The following is a 22711-nucleotide window of genomic DNA, read 5'->3' as shown; positions in this document are numbered from 1 at the left end:
CATGAGCATGCAAGAGGTTAAGGCCTTTTTATGTTTTTAATGTATATACTGTTCACTGCCCTTCTTTTATCACGTACCCTCACTTCTGCACTTTGCTGCACCATTTCCTCCTTCCTCCCCCCTCGGGGCACCTATGTATAACTGTTTTGACAAATGTGCTGTTTTTTTTAACATGATTAAATGTATGTTCATTTGATTAAATATTTTTTCATATATAAGTGTTGTTTGGAATTTTCTTATTAGGTGATGTTGATATCCATGTAATATTGTGTTTCCGCTTTACCTGCACAGTATAGGCAGTTCACCAACAGCCTTACAGTAGTATTAGCCTTTTTGAATTCAGCCTTCTTAAATTTAGATCTACACAGTTCTAGAAAGCTCGTGAGCGTCATAGGAAACAGCTCTCCACAACTCTAATAACGATTTTCAAGAAATGTAACGGAGGCTGTAGAAACATCCAGTCTCCTGTGATTTATAAGAGAAGAACCAACACACTCCACCACTTCTGAATTTCTGCATTATACAACTAGTAAATAGAAAATGCTTGATTGAGTCAAAAACATCAGTCAGTTAGGAATGGCTCCTTCCTTGTTGTGCCAGTAAAGGTACAAGATTCAGGTTGATGTTTGTTAATTGAAAGAAAAAGCAGCTCTTTGTTTAGGCTAAATGGACTGCTGCTAGACATTCCTCAAAGCTATGTCTAATCTTAATTGGTAAAATGTGACTTTCCCAGTGCGTGCTGGCCCACAAGTGTCTCCTACAAAACTCTTCTCGGGGCATAGTTGGCTTAATTGATTTGTCTGTGTGGAATTCAGCATAACTCTTCCACGTGTACGTATTAAAGTTGCTTGTAATGCTACAGCCATGGTGGATCAAAGGATGGCATCATTCTCACCACTTTTAAAAGCACTGTGCTGGGATTCGATCAGACGGTAGTCCAGTAGGGCCACTCCGCAATGACTGGGAAAGAGAGTGACGGAGACCTAGAAATACTGCAGTGGGTAAGGGTGAGCAAGTTGCTGCCAGTAGCTTTGTGAGAAATTTGACCTGGAGTTCTATTGCTCCCATCTGAAACTGTAGCCCCCTTAGCACTAGCGAAAGATTTCCAGAACCAGTGCTCCAACTTGCTTCGATTTAAATACTTGGGCTTTGTAGACTGCCTGAGACGCAGCAAGTAAGGCACAGATTTCTTGGTTCAATCATGTGGTTATAGCTATGAGTTTAAGACGCAATTAGGGCACATATTCTTCACAGGAAATGAACCTGTTTGCAAAAAAGTCCAGGTTTGAATTTGGAGGCATTAAGTTGTAATTCCCATTTGTGAAAAGGTTTAGGAAACTATCTCCCAGTCAATGTAATATATTTTTGATGTGTTGCTATCAATACAGATTTTAATTTGCAGAAAGTAGGAGCAGTAACTTTTGGTAGTTAAAAGTAGACACACTGGTGGCTTCCCCCAACAGCTGAGCAAAGGCCCTTTTAAAATAAGCATTAAAAGGAAAGCAGCAAATCAGAGCCCAAATGCACCAACTTTTGAATGGGGACTCTGTCAGGCACAATGTTTTTGGGGCAGATCAGATTAATGCCTTATTATTTGTATGCAAGTTCAAAATCAGTAGTTTTGATGCCTTTCTTGGACCCCTTTTTCCCGTCTTATCAGTCGAAGGCCGTGGAGTGGAGTGGCTGATACTTTTCTAGAAATCCCCTTGGGAAGGGTGAAGACCATGTAGACTTTCACACCTCCCTAGCACGCCCAGGTATGAATTAACTTGCCAACAAAAGCGGGAAAGACAGACCGCATGTGACCCATGCATCTCTCTTAACTTACTTGGCCATAATCTGTATCGGACACTGATAAATCCAGTTGGAGACGGAGTATTATATTAGTGAGTTCATGAGGCCTTTTCTGCAAAAGATGGACACACACAAGAGATTGATACTAGATTGATAAAAACCTGGTTCTAGTGCAGATTATACGAGTGAGCATTATTGCAAAAATAAAAATAGTGGTCAAAAGCAAAAGTGTCATACTTGCTCTTGTATTAGCAACCTGTCGGATGGTGTCATTCAGTCAAATCATTGATGGAATCAATCTGTATTGTAAACATCATTTTCTCTTTTTGTTCTATCATGCTTTGTTTGAGAAAGTGACAGCTAGCACCCAGCCATACCTCTACATCACCTTCAGGTATACTGTTTGCAGCCTCCAAGCTCCGTCTGCAGCCTGAACATCTTATCTCAAGAAGATGCGTGTACATTACATTTATTTATGATTTTACAGCATTATTATGAGAAAAACAGGATTTGTGATGTAAGGTGATAAAAAGAAACGTGAATTTCATTTGCACATATGGCCAAATCTACTGTACTTTTTCAGTCATGCCATTGAATGCATAACATATGAGCAACTGATGCACTATTAACATATTTCAACACAACACCAAATAAAGTATAAAAGCAAATAAATAATTGATAAGATATTTAAATTGACTACATGAATGCCATAAGGGGCTGCCAAGGAGGGAAAAATGCAAATCACATGTCACCATGGTTTGACTAATAACATTTATTGCCACTGAAGGGTTCCATTTTGGTTAGTCATTTGTACCTATGATTTCTGTCTTGATGTAGATCTGACCAGACCTAGCGCCAGTCATTGTGTAACGAGTAACCTCATCAGTGATGCCTTTTTGCTGTGCCATGAACTGTCTGAACATTCCCTCCCCCACCCACCTCCCAAAAGCACAATTCGTCTGAAATGAATTCTGTATTCCCTGTGTGGCTTCATTTTATATTAACAAGCTGTGTTTCTCATTTACAAACACTTTGCCTGGTCATGAGATTGCTTATTTTTTCAAGAATGGACATTTTTCTGCTAGTTGTAACGAATGACGTGAACATGTTCTTTGTTCTGTTCAATGCAGGTTACTTTCTGTACTGAATTGTGCACTGGAAGAATGTGAAGAACAGAATGCTCTACTGGAACTGCAGTTAAGACGCTGTCACCGTCTTCTCGGAGCATGGTAAATCTTGATTAAAAAGGGAGTAGAATAAATGTAAGGGGGACATTCTATTAGCGCCCTTTCAAATATGGGACCATACTAGGTTACGTTGATGTGTTGTAGAGCAAATTCTCATCTTCCCATCCCCTTGTAACGGTCTCACAGATTACTGTTTTATATGTGCTCCAGGCTTTCCTCTGTCTTCTTTCCTTAAACATATTTTCCACTTACTTGGTACTTCACTGCAGCAATGGAGCAGGTTAGGCTCACAGGCAGAGCGTTACCGTACAACCTGTTCCTATATTGTTTAAAGTGGGTACGTCTCTGGCTATTTTGTCTTCCTACTCTTTTGAATGTCTGAGTAATATAGTTTGCTCTTCCAAGTAGTGCATGAAGTGAACTTTTCTGGTGATTTGATGTTAAAGAGAAGGCTTGGGTGTAAGGACCTCATGATGAAGGCTGCAGTAATGCTCTCATTAAGTTCTCCATCTGGAGTTATCAATACCTGTGGTTACTGCTATTTAGAAGCAAAGTGGTGTCAAAGATAATAGGCATTACACGTTGTACACAAAGGGACCACTAAGAAAAAAGGGCAGCTAAGAATCAGTGATTCAGGATCCAATTGCTTGGCAAAGACTTGTTTTTCTCAGTTTCATTCAAAGATTTTGAATCCTTTCAACTCTTGATGAAACAAAAAAAGTCGGCAGCATTTTCACGTATCTTGGTACTTCCTGGACCCGCTTGGTACCTGTCAGAGCACTCCAGTCAGAATTCAGGTCTTGGGTATTGTGTTTGTCGATAGATCATGAACAAATGAAAGACTGATCCAAGCCACACCGTTATGTGTGATATGCTTGTGCTCCTTTTGGGGTATTTGCCTTACTATCATGAGAATGTTATGGGTTTTTTCTGCTATCCCATAAGACAAATTATTGTCCTAGGACTATATAATGTTATAGGTTAGGTGAGTGTTTATAGTAGATATAGTGGGGTGTAGGCTTTTCTTAATCTGAGGAAAGAGCAAGAACTTGGCATTAGCAGTGGGTATGCCTGGTGAGTTTCCAATTTCAGAAGAGAGTGTAGTTGATTGTAGACTGTTAACAAAACGGGTTGTAGAATGAAAGGGAGGTAGGAGGTTGGCTGTGCCATTACTCCTTGACTCCGAAGGAGGTGTATGATGGCCACTGGCACTAGGAGTTCGTTGCTTACTCTACTTTAGTACATGTCACCAATTTACTCACTCTCCACCCACCCCAGGTAAGATGACCACTAAAATAGTTGACCTTACAAATGCAAATTTGGTATTTTGTTCATAAAAGTTCCACTCTTAACATTTTTTTTGTTCAACGTGTAATTTCTTGCTTGCCTTATTATTTGTAGTGCTCTTTTTATATAGTAATTTATAAAATTCCACCCCAATCTACTACCAATTTACTTTTTATTGGTTCTGCTTTCTTTAATTAACTTTTAAACTTATCATACTGAAGAGATGTTCCTTCATTACAGCACTTCCAATCTGGTGCAAACTCTGGTGTATCTAACTCTATCACCAGGTTCATGCCTCATTCCTACCCCCATGCACAATTCTATTATTTATATGGTCAAACTCTGCCCCTAGAAAGATCTGATTCAAGAGCTAAATTAGTTCCCATAATACAATCCAACTAGCTATGTGCTAAGGCTTGGTGTTTCCCATTTATTAATCCTTTCTCTTTCCAACCTTATAACAGTTGTATCCATGTTTGTAAACAAAATAATTGCATTTTGTGCAAGCTTCTTCCTTGATCTCACATGCCAACATTGCCAACATACATTCCAGACATTTGCTTTGGTTCTACTCCGTACCATGAGCTTCCCTAGAAACTGGCAAATGTGGTAGGATTTCAGACCAGCGTACTACGAGGAGTTATTTCATACATCGAAGTCAAATAGATTTTGCTCCTATTCATATGACCTTAAAATTCGATTTGGAGATGCTTTCTATTCTCTAATGTTCTACTTTTGTTCCACATTGTATTTCACCATAGATTATCTTTCTTCTGCCTTAATATCTTACAATATGTGCCCCATCAGGCTTTGGTCCTGAGAAAAACTGCATTATTGGTCATCAAGTTAATAGATCTTCTCATGGCAGGCACACATACACCTAGTCAACTTTCGCTTGCTTGAATTTTATTCATGGTCAATGTGAAGTGAGTCCCACTGACTGGTGGGTAGTTCCACATAGAGGGTATGTGGATAAGAAGATGGTAGAAACGTCTGTCAAACAGCAGCGCTGAACTAGCTGGAATCTGAGTAGTGTTTCACTGTAGAAGTGTAGAAGTGTATAAACACACCTGGTAATGCATGGAATGCATTATCTGTGCTGGTCAACAAAAATCACACCAGTGCATAGCATGGTAAGACTAGGAATATGGCCCATTATGGGCACCTCTGTAGAGGCTACAACTATCCTATAGGGATGGTCATTACAGAACATATTAAAGAGTTTTGGTGCCAGGACAAAACCATGGTGTCTTTTCCACACGCCACCCATTACTAGCTTTGACATGAAGTGGATGGAGGAGCTTTGCTGTGGCGCCATTAATTTCAGATGCCTGTCGTGCTGCTTAGACAGAGCTGCCTATCATCAAATAAAGGCATCCATCATATCTGCAAAGTTTAGAAATAGACTTGACTTTGTAACCAGAACCTATTTCATGAGAATCAAATGCAGTCTAGAGGATTGTTTCAGGTACTAAATCACTCATTAATTGCTTGAAAAGAGGACATAATGACATTCTCCTTGTAGCATCTTAATATGAACAAGGGTGACTATTGCCACTGCATCAAATGAATAAAATTGTGGGGTCTACAATTAATTGGAAGACTGTCCAATTCCGTTTATTAAATGAAGGTACAATTGCTGCTCCCTTTCAGAAATTGAGGCGGAGGCGGCAGTGATGGAGAGAATGTGAAGCATTGTGCAGAGGTAGTAGAATAGGTCACGCCAAACATGCAGTCTGCATTAAAAGGTATGCGTAAACATACACTCAGCTATCCTCTTCTGCTTTATATAAAATCCACTGTACAATAGAACATTCTTAATTTGTGGTCATTTAAAGCTTTCCTAACTTATTTTTAAATGGGAATCTATCATTTTTAATAGATTTGATATCATGTGCAGTCATATTTTCAGAAGGGAAAAAATAGCTAATCCACTCCATTGCAGTTACAGTAGAAAACACTTATGCAATAGATCCCTTTGCTTCCCATTCAACCAGTATCCATAAAAAAAACTAAATTTGTATTTCAGTATTGATTCTATTTCATCCTCCCATGCCCTGCTCCACACTTGCTCTTAGTTTTTCTATGAACGTCATTCATGGTTCTTGAGTGTAGACTATGAACGTATACCAAGAAGAAGTTGCAGCTCTCGCTGACATTCAGCATCAAACTAACCTATGTATTCTGATGTTCCAACCCTTGGTAAATACCTAAGGGTTTCAGAGTTAAAGTATACATTCTGCCTCCATTAAAAAATAGATAGGGGGGGTCACACTCTGGTATCATCAATTGCTCCAGATATTAAATAATATCCTTGCAATATTTAGGAGGATGGAGTCTTGGCAGATATAAGCCCATTTAACAGCTCTGGGATTAGAGAGTTCTGCAGAGAAAACCTGGTTTGAATAAGATAGAAGACCAATCCTCCTTGATTCTTAACATAGCAATTACAGGTGTGTAATCTCTCTCTGAAGCTTTTGTGCTACTATTGTGTCCCTCATCACAAGCTATGCTTCTACATTGTTCTTAAGAGCGACAATATTTCTTCTTGAAACATGACTTTAAAATGTAAATAAAAGAGCTGTTTCTGATAGATACATCTGCCGTGTGGATTCCTCACCTTGTGAATATCCCCTTGCGTCAGCAACATTCGGAAATTCTTTTTGTAGCTTCGCGCCGACGTGGATCCGGACGTCACAGAGGCACGGCATCGCACGCGACCTCGCTGACGTCACCGGCGCCTATAACAGCCCCACGCCGGCGTGATGACATCAGTTCCCTTTTTTCCGCGTCGTCGACGCTAACGGTTTTCAGGGATCGTGTAGTAGCTTACAGTAACTTTGTTACTATTTCTTCGTATTTGTGTCTTTCTTCATTCTCTTCGAGATGTCGTCGAAGAAGACGGGATTTAAAGCCTGCGGTGAATGTGGCAAGACCATGTCAATCACCGACCCCCACGAATGTTGTGTCTGGTGTTTGAGCTCCGACCATGATGTCGAGGACTGTTCCTGCTGCAAAAAGATGACTCCAAAAGCCTTAAGAGAGAGGGAGACAAAGCTCCTCATGGCGAAACTCAAGAGCAAGAAAGCTAAGAAGTCATCGAAATCTCGATCTCGCCGGTCGAGGTCGAGGTCGAGGTCTCGTTCGAGGTCTCACTCGGAGTCATCGTCAGCTCACGCTTCGAAGTCTTCGAAGAAGAAGCACAGGAGGAAGCCCCATGAATCACGTCATCACTCTGGGAAGGACTCTAGCTCGAAACCGAAGTCCCAGATCAAACTCGTGAGTAAAGAAGTGGAGGTTTCGGAGTCGGAACATGAAGAGACTGTGCATCCGGTTTCACCCGAACCTCAGGAACAGGTCCATTCTCCGATTCCATCCAATCCTTCTGGTCAGGAGGATGAAGGTGAGGAGCAGGGGGCTGGTGGAGGCGAAGTTCCGGCACCCGATGGTTCATCGACTCCGGTTCCGGCACCCGAAGAAGAGGTCGACGTCGTGTCGACGTCGTATCGACTCCGCCTCCCCGGGAACAACCGAGAGGTCCGTATCCTGAGTTTCCGACTCCAGGTCAGGATCCTTCCCAGTTCCTGAACGCCATGTATGGTGTATATTCAAGGGCAATGTTCCCGTCTGGTGCACCTGTTGGTCCCACGGGTCCTATGGCCTTTAACCTAGGGGTTCCGCAGGCTTATGCCCCTGCACCCTTCATGCCCTTTATGCCGGCTCTACCGCCGCATTGGCATTTTCCGACACCGCCGGTGTCGTCGACGCCGAAGCGCACGACGCCGGCTCCATCGACGCCGATCCCATCGACGCCGATACCCGTGACTCCGAGGCAAGATTCTGTCCGACCTCGTGTCGAGAAGCCTCGTCCGACGTCGGGTTCGACGCCGGCAGCGACCCCGTCGGAGTCGATTCCGAATCCTTTGACTTCGATTGTGAAAGAAAGGTCTCGGAGAAAGGCCCAGAGACTTTTGGAAGAGGAGAAATATGGGTATTCTGATGTTGAGGAAGGAGAATTACAGGATTCTGAGGACCCCTTTGATGACTTATGTGAAGCCAGTGGTCTTGAACTGTCACCTGAATGGGAGTTGGCTTCTGTATCGAATGCTCCATCTAAGGATGTGGTGCCTTACCACACTGTGATTAAGAAGGCAGCGAGTTTACTAAACATAACTCTGCCTACAGCTGATTATAAACCCAATATTTTAACCGAGGTACTTCATTCACCCTCATCTGTGATCGAGCCTATGTTACCATTCAACGAGGCGTTGTCTGAACCTGTCTATGAGGTCTGGAAGAAACCCTTGTCTGCTCCAGCGGTTTCTAGAACGGTGGCGAGAAGGTATAGAGCTGCACCGGATGATCCTGCATTTTTAACAACGCATCCGCTTCCTGAGAGTTTGGTAGTGCAGGCTGCCTGTTCTAAAAAATCTGCTGGGGCATTTCCACAGGTTCCTGGAGACCAGGAATCCAGGAAACAGGACCAAAATGCAAAAAAGGTTTTTTCATCAGCCAGCATGGCATTGAAATCAACCAATGCTACGTGTTTGATGGGGAGATATATCCATGCTTTGATGGACTCTGTCAAACAACTTATTCCAAAGGTTCCTGAGGATGACAGGAAGGATTTTCAAGAAGTAATCTCGGACACCCAAGCAGCTGCGAGACAGGTCATCCAGAGTGGTTTGGACACTGCAGACTCGGTGGCAAGAGTCATGGGTTCCTCTGTGGCTACTAGGAGAGCGGCTTGGCTCAAATCTTCAGAGTTTTCTGCTGATGTCCAGTCTGCTTTAATGGACTTACCTTTTGATGGTTCAGGTCTGTTTGGAAAAAAAAGCTGATACTGCCTTGGAGCGTTTTAAGGACAGTAGGGCCACTGCAAAATCTTTAGGCCTTCAATCCAGGGGTACTACCGGAAGACGCTTCAGAGGATTTGGCCGATCTTCCTTTCGATCTTACAGATCATTCCAGCAGCAGCAGCCTCAGCAGCAGCAGAACACGCTGTACAAGTCATACAGAGGCAGACAAAGACCCCGTCCTAGAGGTCGTCAAGCTTCCTCCTCCTCCTCCTCCTCCTCTCCTTCCCAACCCCCGGCCAACGCAGCAAAGCAGCCCTAGATCCGCCATTCCGGATCATGTGGGCCCAGTAGGGGGTCGGCTTACTCATTTTCTACAAGATTGGGAATTTATAACATCGGATCTTTGGGTTCTCAATCTTGTAGAGAATGGGTATGCTCTTCCTTTCCAGGAATTCCCTCCCAATTACCCTCCTTGCCAGGGTTATTGTTCGGAAGACCACCTGCTTCTCTTGCAGGAAGAAGTCCTGGCATTATTTCGAAAGGGTGCAATAGAGGTGGTTCCAGAGCAGGAAAGGGGTCAGGGGTGCTACTCCCGGTATTTCCTGATCCCCAAGAAAGATGGCAGACTTCGGCCAATCCTGGACCTCAGGATTTTGAACCTTTACCTGAAGCAGGAAAAGTTCAAAATGCTCACTCTTGCACAGGTTCTTCAGGCGCTGTTGGAAGAGGACTGGATGGTGTCGATCGACTTGCAAGATGCGTATTTTCATATTCCCATCTTGAAGTCTCACAGAAAGTATCTCCGTTTCACGGTTGGGTCACAGCATTACCAGTTTGTGGTCCTTCCGTTTGGCCTTACTACTGCACCTCGAGTCTTCACCAAGGTGATGGCAGTGGTGGCAGCTCATCTCAGGAGAACGGGGATTCATGTATTTCCGTATCTAGACGACTGGCTGATCAAAGCGGAGTCGCCAGAGAAGGTGCTCCATCATCTGCAAGAGACAACTCAGTTGTTGCACAGGTTGGGTTTTTCGATAAATGTACCCAAGTCTCACCTAGTGCCCTCACAGCACAGCGCAACCTGTTCATAGGTGCGGTACTGGACACAACCGTATGTCGTGCATTCCCTCCCCCTCAAAGAATTCGCGACATACGGGAGATGATTCCTTTATTTTACAATGGAGCGGTCGTTCCAGTCCTGAAGGTCCTTCGCCTACTCGGTCTGATGGCTTCATGCATTCTGTTGGTCAACCATGCACGCTGGCACATGAGGGCACTCCAGTGGTGCCTCCACAGGCAGTGGTATCAGCACAACGGAGATCTCGGGGAGTCAGTGAGGATCTCCAGAGAAGCTGCAGCGGATCTGTCTTGGTGGAGCGTGGAAGGCAATCTGTCACAAGGAAAGCCTTTTCAACTTCCTCCATCGATGGCCACAGTGATAACGGATGCATCCACTCTCGGGTGGGGTGCTCATCTGGGAGACCTGGAGGTCAAGGGTCTTTGGTCTCCAGAGGAAAGGTTGCTTCACATCAATCTTCTAGAATTGCGGGCGATACGTTTGGCGCTCAAGGCCTTCCTCCCTTCCCTTCGCGGTCAGTCAGTCCAGATCCTGACGGACAACACGACCGCGATGTGGTACATCAACAAGCAGGGAGGAGTGGGGTCGCAGTGTCTCTGCAGAGAGGCTCTGCGTCTCTGGTCCTGGGTTCAGGACCATCAGATTTGTCTGATGGCAAATCATCTGGCCGGGGTTCTGAACGTTCGTGCAGACAGTCTCAGTCGGCAGTTCTCTGCCGATCACGAGTGGAGGCTTCACCCGGAGGTGGTTCACGACATCTTTCAGATGTGGGGGACACCTCGGGTGGACCTGTTCGCCACTCACGAGAATGCTCACTGCCTGTCATTCTGCAGTCTCCAGTATCCGATGCAAGGAGCCTTGGGGGACGCGTTTCAGTTGAGTTGGGACTCGCAGCTCCTTTACGCGTTTCCTCCCATACCCTTGATTCCTCGGGTTCTGAGGAAAATTCGCCAAGACCGGGCCCAAGTCATATTGATCGCCCCGGATTGGCCAAGAAGGGTGTGGTATTCAGACCTTCTCCACCTCTCCTCTCACCCGCCACTCCGTCTCCCTCACAGGGCGGATCTCCTCTCTCAGATGGAGGGGCAGGTTCTACACCCCCACCTCCAGACCTTACACCTTCATGCCTGGAGATTGAGCGGGGCAACCTGATTTCTTTTTCTCTCCCTCACGATGTGGTGGATGTCATTTTGTCAGCCAGGCGTGACTCCACTAAGTCCATCTATTCTTATAGGTGGTCTAAATTTGTTGTTTGGTGCAGGGAGAAGTCTATAGACCCTTTGAGGTCCCATTTATCTGATGTGCTCCAGTTTGCCCTTTCCCTGGCCCAGCAGGGGCTTGCTGTTGCCACGGTGAAGGGTTATCTGTCTGCGCTGTCGGCATTTATCTGTATGCCTGACCAGCCTTCTCTTTTTAAGTCTCCCATTGTTTTAAGGTTTTTGAAGGGCCTTACTAATAGGTTCCCTCCTGCACCCTTTGTTGTGCCTCAGTGGGATTTGAATCTAGTTTTGACATTTTTGATGGGTGCTCCCTTTGAGCCTCTTCACAAGTGTCCCATGAGGCTTCTGACTTTGAAAACGGTTTTTCTCGTTGCAATCACCTCGGCAAGGAGGGTAAGTGAGCTTCAAGCTCTTAGTTCCAAGCCCCCATTCCTGACCATTCATGCTGAACGAATGGTTCTTAGGACCAGGGCTGCTTTTCTGCCTAAGGTGGTGACTCCTTTCCACCTTGGTCAATCCATTACCCTTCCTACCTTTTATCCTCCCCCTTCCAAGGAGGAGGAGAGATTACACCGTCTTGACCCCAAGAGGGCGGTGTCTTTTTACTTGGACAGGACTAAAGACTGTCGAGTGGACGACCAGCTCTTCATTGGCTTTGCTGGCTGCAAGAAAGGAAGAGCGGTCCATAAGAGGACTCTGTCGAGGTGGATCGTGCTCTGCATTAAGATCTGCTACTCTTTGGCTGGTAAGGACCCTCCAGAGGGTATTAGAGCACATTCGACTAGAGCAAAGTCTGCAACATCTGCTTTGTCTAGAGGTGTTCCTGTTGAGGACATTTGCAGAGCCGCGACTTGGGCCTCCCTCCACACTTTCGCGAAGCACTACTGCTTGGATACCGAGGTGAGGAGGGACGGCCACTTCGCGCGCTCTGTCCTCCAAGATTTCCTGGTATAGCAGAGTGGACACCCTCCTCCGGGAGTGGGGACTGCTGTGGGACTCTATTCACAAGGTGAGGAATCCACACGGCAGATGTATCTATCAGAAGAACAAGTTACTTACCTTCGGTAACGCTTTTTCTGGTAGATACTATATCTGCCTGTGGATTCCTCACTGACCCACCAGCCTCCCCGTTGTCCACTCTTCTATGCCAGAGTTTCTATGATGTGTTATTTTATTGTCATGGAAATGTTTATTTCAAATGTTTTTATTGCATTTGCTTCACACTGTGTGTGTTACCTTGGTTTCTGTACTACGTATACTGTGTATATTTCTGCTATCATCGGTCCGTCCGTGTGCCTCGAGGGCACGGAAAAAAGGGCGGAACTGATGTCATCACGCCGGCGTGGGGCTGTTATAGGCGCCGGTGACGTCAGCGAGGTCGCGTGCGATGCCGTGCCTCTGTGACGTCCGGATCCACGTCGGCGCGAAGCTACAAAAAGAATTTCCGAATGTTGCTGACGCAAGGGGATATTCACAAAGTGAGGAATCCACAGGCAGATATAGTATCTACCAGAAAAAGCGTTACCGAAGGTAAGTAACTTGTTCATCAGGCTTACAACTTCTATTCCACACCGAAGGGACTACTTTATTGCAGTACTACCACTATTGTTGACCCAATTACTATTGTAGATCTTTCATTAGCCATTAGAGATTCCAGCAAATCTACATTGAAACCCTGGGGCCACCATCCAGACCCAAAGACATTTAAATGCCCTACAATAATAATGTATATTTGTCAGAATGGAATTCTTAACTTCTCTGGGTATGACTTCAACTAGTCAAAGACTCCAGAAGGTCTATCATTAGCTACATCTATTTCTATAAGCTAAAAAAACTTATTGTGAACCCACCAGGTTCTACAAGATGAATGTACAAAGTAATAGGATTGCAGATTTGCAATTGGAACATTGTTACTTTTATAGTGACAGAGACCTAAACTGTTAATTCTCCAACCCCTTCTCTGGTTGCCCAGGAGGACCTTGACTTACAGGAAGATGCTCCGTGGAAAACTTCACATACAGTGGATCCATTGCCCCAATTTTCTTCCAAAAACAAGCAAACGTGGGGAGGCGTGGCTTGCAGCCGAGCGAAATGGCCGCTGCTTAGAGGAGCTCCGAGACCGGCGCGAGTTTCCCCATCAGTCCACCACATAATCTGGGCAGAAATCCTGCCTCAAAGACACACAAGGACATCAGAGGACACGGGGCGCCTTCCGACCTCGTCTTTGGCAGCTGAACGGCACTTCACACGGAACCGGGGCCGAAGTACGTGGTGCGGCCTGCGTGAGTGGTGAAAGCCGGGGCCTCGATTAGCGATGGGGGCCCAGTTGGAACGCCCCCGGTGCGAAGTAAGCAAGACGATCGTGGCGGGCGCTGCGGACGTGACAGTGCGCTCACCCAGCAGACGATCGCCCGGGCTGGACAGACCTGCCGAGAAATTGGGCACAATAACTCCGCGCGGGACAGAGGTTGCAAAATACCGGGAGACGGAGGCCCGGCCGCTCAGCAGCCATGACTGCTGCCTATTGATCAGCACGGCGATACTGCACAGTAAGGTGAGGGGAGGTGATACCTTTGCCTCACAGACCTGATACCCAACGCCTTCACCTACAGTACACCCGGGTGTTGAAGACACGTCCTGCCACACACAGTAAGGAGAGACGGCCTGTAGGCCTGCAAACATAGGCCTCAAGAGCCAGAGAGAGTTCTAGGGGCAGGCACAGGAAGTGTCAGCCCCACCCATAACCAGCAACAGGCATACATGATTGGGATACATAACTTAGAGCCTCGGCTCGCATCGGACGTAGTTTGAACACCAACCTGCCAAGGAGGACCAAATAAACAGCCACAAATGGGGGGCATGGGGCGCACACAAACTCACAGCTTAAGCTGGACAAGTATGCATACTCCAAAGACTTTCCAGCTTTGCCTGAACGGCAGGCACCAACAGAAACGGCCCCAACCTCAGAGGAATCATCCAAGGTCACACTGGAGGACATAATGTCCGCCCTTAATAACGTCCAAACGACAGTGGGATCGATCTCGTCTGATGTCTCCTTCCTGAGGGCGGACTTTCAGAAGATGGCCACCAGAGTCACGGAGGTGGTAAAGGTGACAACGACCCTCACTAAGGACACCACCACCCTGCAACGGAAGGTCAGTCAGTTAGAAGCCGAAAACAAACTCAATGCGACCAAGGAGGGGCGCTCCCACCGTAACAACGTCAGAATTACGGGAGTCCCGGAGAGCGAAAGTGGTCCAGCGATGTATCTCTGTAGAAGACCTCATAAAGACTAGACTCCAGCCCAGGGGGCTTTCCGCCTTCTTCACAGTTGAGAGAGCTCACAAAGTGCCCCCCCCCAGACTCATTCTGGCCCATATTTTTAATTTCCGGGACCGAAACGTTATATTACAGACTGCACGAGTGGCTCCTCCACTACGAATACAGAACTCGGTGGCCTCATTCTTCCCTGACTACACGGCGGCAGTCACGAAGCGTAGAAGAAGTTTACTTGAGGTTAAAAAGGAACTCAGAAATAGAGAACTGGCCTACTCTATGCTGTTCCCAGCCAAACTGCGAGTGGTGGCAGACGGGAAGACTTGGTTCTTTGAAACACCTGAGGAGGCGCAGGACTGGCTTGAGGGCTGGCGACGTGTGGAGGGACCCCGATGGACAAGACAACAAAGCCAACAACGACTCCGGGAGGGAGAGGACGTAAGTGACTGTGTAAACGAGAACGGAGAGGAGGACTTCTCACTGATGGAGGCCGGGACCTGACAGTAGACACAGTTTAACAGTTGGGCTCTCCATCCACAGGAGAACCCGTTTGAAACCGGCTCTAACCCCTGAAATGACCGACTAGCTGGTTGCAGTTTGCAGGACCGGACTGGGCATCCCAAACAACGTATTGGTCAACACAAGAGTACTCCGAAGATGCATCTCAACGATACGATCCAAATTCGATTAATTGTTTTTGAGTAGGGGGACGCCAGCGGCGCCTCTCGGACTTCCTCCCCCCGCACGCAAGTACTGTTTAATGGGATTGAAGCACTCTGCACTGTTGGGGTGGCGGGTAGTTGGGAATCCGTCTGGCAGGGGAGATGGGAGGGTGGAGGTAGGGGGGTTGTTTTTTTGTTTTTGGTTCATCCTCCGTTACACATGCGAGCACACATACAGAAGACTAGGTCGGTCACACAAACAATGCAAGACATGCTTGGCACACTATTAGATAAGACCATATATCAGGTAATTGTCCACACACTCCCAGAACTCCACAATGGAGGCCTCACGCTCACAACTAGATAGCGCACATGCAATGGGCTCTCCCTTGGCCATGATATCCTGGAATGTGAATGGCCTGGGTAACAAAATAAAGAGGGGACTAGTGTTACAGTACCTCAGGAGAAACGCCCCATCAGTCACCCTCCTACCAGAAACACACCTGGTGGATACTGCCATCAAAGCGCTGGATAGGTGGGGTTTCGAAATGGTAACACACTCCGAGTTTACATCTGGTTCGAGAGGGGTCGGGATCCTGATCCGGAAGAGCTACCTCTTGGTGGTGACCGGGTCATGGACAGATGATCAGGGACGTTTTGCAGCGGCCTCTTGCCAATGGGAGGGGCGCGTATTTAATTTCGTCTCAGTGTACATCCCTTCGGCGCTACACGAGCTTGCCTTCCCAGCTTTGAGTGGGTTTCTTCTGGGCCTACCCCCCGTAGAACTCATAAGAGGGGGTGACTTCAACACCACAATGAACGCTGAAAGCGATAGGCATCCCCTGAGGGGTCAGGGACCGGGTTCATCGCCTCTACAGGATTTCATTGACGCACTAGGGCTATTGGATATTTGGCGCATGCGTAACCCCACAGAACATGAATATACGCAGCACTCAGGCGCACATAATAGTCTGTCCCGTATAGATTATTTTCTCACTTCCCCAGCGGGCGTTGATAAAATACAGGATGTCAAACACCTCCCCAGAGGCATATCTGATCATTCGCCAATACTACTAACATATACACCACACCTCACGGGACGGAGACGTATTTTCCCCATTCACCCTAGTATAAGGAAAGCCCTGTATAAGACTTCGGAACACTACTTTCAGGAAAACACGCAGTCAGTGGCCTCCAATTGTTCTTTGGGAAGCCTACAAGACGGTCATGCGTGGACAAGCCATCTCAGTGATCTCTGCCCACAAACGAGACATAACACAACAGGTCTAGAGCTAAAAGAGGCGTTTGACCGGGCAGAGGCCCTAACGAAGCAGATACCCACGCGCTAAAAAAGCCTACAGGGACCATGTATGGGAGGCGGCCAGGGCACGCATAACGAAAACACAACACACAATTTATGAAGTAGGGGACAAAGCTGGCAAACTGCTGGCGTGGTTAGATACAAAAGAGAGGGGCAGCCACTGGGTAGCACAACTTAGATTGCCCACTGGGGAGACAGTGACAGACCCTAACGACATTGTCACGACTTTTGCAAACCATTATGAAAAAGTATACACTCCCGTGGCAGCGACAACTATTGAGGAGAACTTAGTATTCCTAAAAGCATACAACTTCCAAGACTGACACCACAGGACGTACAACTACTAGAGGCTGACCTCACGGTAGAGGAGGTCGTGGCAGCCATTAAGGGACTCCAGCCAGGGAAGGCAATGGGGCCAAATGGTCTCCCAGTGGAACTGTTCAAAAGGGAGGCGGATACGGTTGTGCCACACCTACTTAGAATGTATCAAGCCAGCTTGAAAGCGGGGATATTGCCACGTGATCAAAGGGTAGCGACACTGATAACGATACTCGAACCAAGCAAGCCCCCCAGGAATGTACCTCCTGCTGACCGATTTCACTCCTTAACTCAGAAGCGAAAATATTGGCAACGCCGCTAGCGGCAAGACTGCATCCCCTCCTAGCGACAGTCATACAGCCAGACCAATCCGGCTTTATGCCCGGTAGGAACACAGTAATGAATCTTCGACGATTGCATGGTATACTGGCTACTAGGTCCTTTATTTAGGAAGAGGCGGTCATCCTCTCCCTAGATGCCAGTACGGCCTTTGACCTAGTGGAATGGCCATTTCTTTTTGCGGTCCTGAGACATTTTGGTTTTGGACCTAAATTCTGTGCTTGGGTACAGCTGCTCTATACACGGCCATTAGCACAGGTAGTGGTCAATGGGAGATTGTCAGAGGACTTCGTGCTGGGGCGGGGGACTAGACAGGGCTGCCCTCTCTCCCCACTACTGTTTGCTCTGGTGTTAGAGCCACTAGCGGCTTGGATGCGGAGAGACCCAGTGATAAGAGGACTGAAGTGGACAGAGGGATGGGAAGACCGTATCTCTCTGTACGCAGACGACATATTACTATACATGACACAACTGGGATGGTCCATTAACTGCCTGCTCGACATCTGCGAATCCTATGGTAAGGTCTCCGGTTATTCAATCAACTGGGCAAAATCAATGCTTTATATTCTAAAAGGCCCTCCACCACGATTGCCCCGAGGAGCTGTGATACAGATCGCAAAGGATGGTTTTAAATATCTCGGTATCAATATCATGCCCCATCCCGAGCAATTCATGAAACGTAATCTGCTCCCGCTCCTGAGGAGGCTAAGGAGCGATGTTAAAAGCTGGCACTTCCTCCCATTGACGCTGCTGGGGAGAGCTGCGTTGTTTAAAATGATGGCTCTCCCTCGGTTATTATACGCACTGCAAAACACACCCATACCGGTCCCGCACTCCTATTTTAAGTCCATTGAGGTGGAGGTGGGCCACCTCCTGTGGGAAGGTAAGCCTCACCATATAGCTATGTGTAAGCTTATACTGAGCTGGTGTGACGGCGGCCTCGCCCTGCCTAACGTTCGATTATACTATTGGGCCTCTCAGCTCATCGTGATTAACCAATGTCCCGTAGGACGAACCAGCTTTAAGCATGGACAGGCACATTCTGGGAATGAACGGAATCCTTAGCGCCCTGTATGATAAGGCCAAAAAAACAAAACTGGTCAGCCCCACGGCCCACACCGTGCAGATATGGTTCACGGCGCAACAAGCGCTAGGATGGGTAGGGGTGATCACTCCGCATATGCCACTGTGGGACTCTCCCAGATTTGGCAATGTTGCGTATGAGTAAAGGTTTTACGAGATGGGACCTCATAGGCATTTCCAGGGTCGGCGACCTGTGGAAAAGGGGCGAGGTGGTCCCCTTTGCGCAGCTACAAGATACATATCAGATGGCAGGGACGGAACAATATTGCTTTATGCAAATTAAACATGCACTGACGAAGGCCATACCTCTAGGAACTGATCTACCTGAGTCCTCCCCACTTGAGGATCGTTTGTTGGTGGACCACTTAACCAAAAAGGCTATATCATTAACATATCGGAAGTTGGTTAACAATCAAAAGGATCCCACCAGTAACCTAAAGGAGATGCAAGGCGGAAGTGGGGGAAATGGACGAACAGGACTGGCAGGAGGCGCTAACGTCCCCCCGGGAGGTGGCGACCCCCCTCCAGATTAAAACTTGTGCAACTTAAAATACTGCACAGAACATACTACACAAGGCCCACATTACACACAATAGGAATGGCAGATACGCCACTTAGCCTGAGGGGTTGTGTGTCTCTAGGGTACCTTCTACCACACTATATGGGAATGTCCCCGCATCACTCAATACTGGAGAGCGGTTCTGGCCACGATCTCCCAGGTATGTGAATATGAGGTCCCCCCCGAATCATGGAAATGCCTGCTTAATGTGTGGGAACCCACGAATCTTGACCACGCAGAACAAAACTGAGCAACCCTCGGTATTACACTTGCAAAGAGGAATATTGCATGACACTGGGGGCACCAACGATCCCCTCTCACCAGCAGTGGTGTTGCGACCTAGACGGCGCCATGGTTGCGGAAAGGGTGATCTTTATTAATAGGGGTTGCCCCCGAAAATGGCTGCGTGTGTGGGGAAAGTGGAACGCTTTTCGGGGAAACACCTGTGCCCCACCACCCGGGGACTCAGATTCAGACTTGAGTGATTGAAAAACTGGAAATGTGCTCACCATGGGGCACCATCCATGCAATGTGGGGGGGATTGCAGGATTGTACGTGGGTGTGATGGGCATAACTGTATTATCTCTTACATGTATTGTGTATAGTGGTATTGCCTCATGTGTCATGTCAACGACTACTGTAGTTGTCAATAATCGTGACCGATTCTACTCGATGTGTTCAAATTCAATAAAAATGTTTTTAAAATAAACAAAAACAAGCAAACATGTGCTTTAACAACTAAGCAGTACACATCTGTTTTTGTCCCAGGCAGGGGGCAACTGATATCACTTTGCCATTTCCTTTTTGGTGACCTTGCTACACTGTTAAGTTCTTCATTCTTTAGCCAATGTCACCCTTTCCCCAATGGCTTTCGGTTGTAATTCTTCCATTTTTTTTAGAGAATCACCAGGACCCATCATATCAGCTTTCCTCAGCCATTGATACAAGAGATAATGTTCAGTTTAGATGCAAGACTGTTAACCACAAGCATTTCTTCTAGTTCTCTCCTGGCCTTGCAGATCTGAAGTTTGCTATCACTCCTGCTGAAAGAACCTGGTGTAAGCATCACAACTCTATGATGTGATGCCACAGGAGCCACCATCTGGCATATTTTGTGTTCCTCTTTAGGCACTCTAAGTAGTATTTGCTTTGACCACACTTCTTAAGTCAGGATGTGTTAATGACCCATCCCTTGTCTTAGCTTTAATTGTAATTCCCTATTCATTGTTTGGCACAAATATCCATTCTCAATCTTCCTTTGTCTTTGGTGGTGATAACCACAGAGTTGAAAGCAGCAGCCTCACACGCCTTTTCATAAAAAGCCTAATCTTGACCCCCCCCAAACTGGTAAAAGAAATTGCCCCACATTTTTGCTTCCACTGGCCACCAAAGTTTTCTAACATATTGTGTCCCTCCAGGTTGGGCTTCCTTGAATGTAGGCAGTGTAGATATGTTACTCAGATTCACTTTCGGACAGTTATTGGAATGAGTCAGTCCTGTTCTAGATCCTTGGCAACCTTTGGATAATGCCATTGGTGTCAGCACCCTTAAGGTGGATTCTGTCTTGCCTTCCAGCCATGGGTAGTTTATAAAAGACACACAATTGATGGATGGAATGCAGAACAAATCAAAACATTCATCCCCAGTCAAGAGATCTGGGTTAAATCCATCATTCTTTTGCTCACAATGCCACCCCAGTTTATACCTGGCCATATGCAAATCAGTCTTGACCCTGTGCCTCATGGGAACAGTCCAGCCCGAACTGCCAAGCCAGGTCCTCCCCGGACCGGAAACAAGAATCCTAGGACCGGTTTCGGGGTTTCACCCCTCTTCAGCCAGGATAGCTTGATTCCGGTGGCACAGTGAGGCTGAAGAGGGGTGGTATGGTGAGCAAAAGAATTATGGATTTAACCCAGATCTCTTGACTGGGGGTGAATGTTTTGATTTGTTCTGCATTCCGTCCATCAATTGTGTATCTTTTGCATGGGTAGATTTTAAGGCTTTGAGATGTCTAGTAGGGTTCATGTTTAACTACTGGAGCTCAATGTACCGGATTCTCCTGAAGTACTTGTGCAAAGGCTAGAGGTTGTCCAGAATGCAACTACTCACTTAAATATTTGGCAGCTAGATGTTTATACTCTACCTCTACTTTTTACCAGCTATATGTTGAAGCCAGAGTTTAGTCAAAGGCTATTTATTGTTCATTGCACCCTATTTGATCAGCAGTTTTGCTAGGACAAAAATCCCCTGCTAGTACCAAGCCACCATTCGCACTCTGTTAGCCGTGTCCTTTTGAATGATCCCAAGTTAAAAAAAAACATAGCAAAGCAGTTGGTGCAGTCCACTTCCTTGGGAACTTGTTTTCTCTTCTCTTAAAAAGTATTCATCTACACATCAGGAAGCTTTTATAAACCTGGTTCTCCTCTCCTTGTTCATTCTTTGGGGGTTCCCTCCATTCTCTCTTCAGCTAGCTCAGTGGCAAATACTAAGAATCCCAGCAGGGTATAAAGTAGCCTTTAATTGCATAGGCCAGACTAAAGTTGATGCCAACTTAACCACATCAGCTTGTTTGCTAAAGCAGTTTTCTGTCAAGCCAATGTGTAGGTCTAAGGAAGTATAAAATTCCCCAATTATCCTTTTCTTGATGTGCTAGATGCTTTATCTTACTCCCTTTTTGCTGGTGCGCCCTGTAACTGTTTTGCTCTTTAATGAAAAGCTGTAGGAGGAGCAGAATCTGCCTTCTTGCCTCTGTAAAGAGAGTGTTCTGAAGGCGGGTAAATATGGATATTTTCTGAAATAAATGTGAAAGGAGGGATCTGGATCACTGAACTGCTAAGAAGGTAAAAGGAACTCATTAGTTGAGGCGTCTTGTCTGAATTGGTAAACGGTTGAAGTGAAGTGTCTGAATGCTACCCATGTTGAGGGGTGTCTTAAAGATGGAGATTTACAGCTCTTCACATCAGAATTGAGGGTTAGTAAAGTACAGGGATTTGACTCTTCATGCTCTCTTCTAAACTGCTGAGTAAATGCTGGTAGTTAATGGCCCATTCATCTGTAAGGAGAGGTTTGCAGAAGTGAATTCATGTGGCAGAGACAGGAGGTGGTGAGGTTGTCTTGCTGCCTCAGTAAGAGCTCCTAGTATGAGTGTATCTCCCTGACTCGGCAATGAGAGATTCATGCTAGTCATGCAGTGTGGCTCCTTGATCCGTATGAAGCGTGTGGTAAAAGTGTCCTTTTAAATCCACGTCCCTAGTAGGGTGAGAGTGTCATATGAGGTATTCCTCTGTAACACAACAGAGACTAAACTGATGGGGTCATCTCCTTGTGTATGCGATGAGGGTTGTGCATGTGCAAGGATAGAGTAGTTGAAGGCTTAGCACTTTGGACAAACTATCCCTTTGAGTCACCTGATACCTATGGAAGGGTGTGGTACTTCTCCTGGATTGTACACAAATGCTGTGACTATAGACTATTACTTCAGATTGAGACAACTATTCTGTATCAAATGGGATTACTTCCGCCTACACAAGTAAATTAGGGTTCTCACACTCTTAACCAGCCTTAATACCTCAGTGCTCGCCTAATTTACCTCACAGTTTTTTCAGACTTTTCACTGTTACATTAGATTTAAACAAGTCTAGCTTTATTCAGAATTTAAAATGCAGTCTATTAATGATTACAATTCAAACTTGAAAATGCAGTGATGGGTATGAGAAGTAGAACTGCGGTTTTATAAAAGAATTAGCATTTTTTCAGTTGTTAAAACTTTTGTCTGATCTTGTATACAA

At 46.3% G+C, this 22711-nt stretch overlaps 1 protein-coding gene across 5 annotated transcripts in view; it reads left to right on the top strand.

The window, feature by feature from the left end:
* TEDC2 (tubulin epsilon and delta complex 2) overlaps nt 1-22711 on the top strand; it is a 332149-nt gene that overhangs the window by 69049 nt on the left and 240389 nt on the right. For 2 of the 5 annotated variants that reach the window (XM_078663009.1, XM_078663010.1), the window contains exons 2-3: nt 2925-3023; nt 5922-6016. Coding sequence is in view for 2 of the 5 variants with exons in the window: in XM_078663007.1 (XP_078519133.1) it covers nt 2925-3023 (99 nt within the window). In the remaining 3 variants the exon portion in view is untranslated. Of the gene's footprint in view, nt 1-2924; nt 3024-5921; nt 6017-22711 lie in introns of those variants that run through there. The other 3 variants (XM_078663007.1, XM_078663008.1, XM_078663011.1) reach the window with 2 other exon arrangements.

The sequence above is a fragment of the Lissotriton helveticus genome, chromosome 10, assembly GCF_964261635.1.
Source record: "Lissotriton helveticus chromosome 10, aLisHel1.1, whole genome shotgun sequence".
NCBI lineage: Eukaryota > Metazoa > Chordata > Amphibia > Caudata > Salamandridae > Lissotriton > Lissotriton helveticus.
Note: the sequence above shows the minus strand (reverse complement) of the source record. Positions and strands in the feature narration are given on the sequence as shown.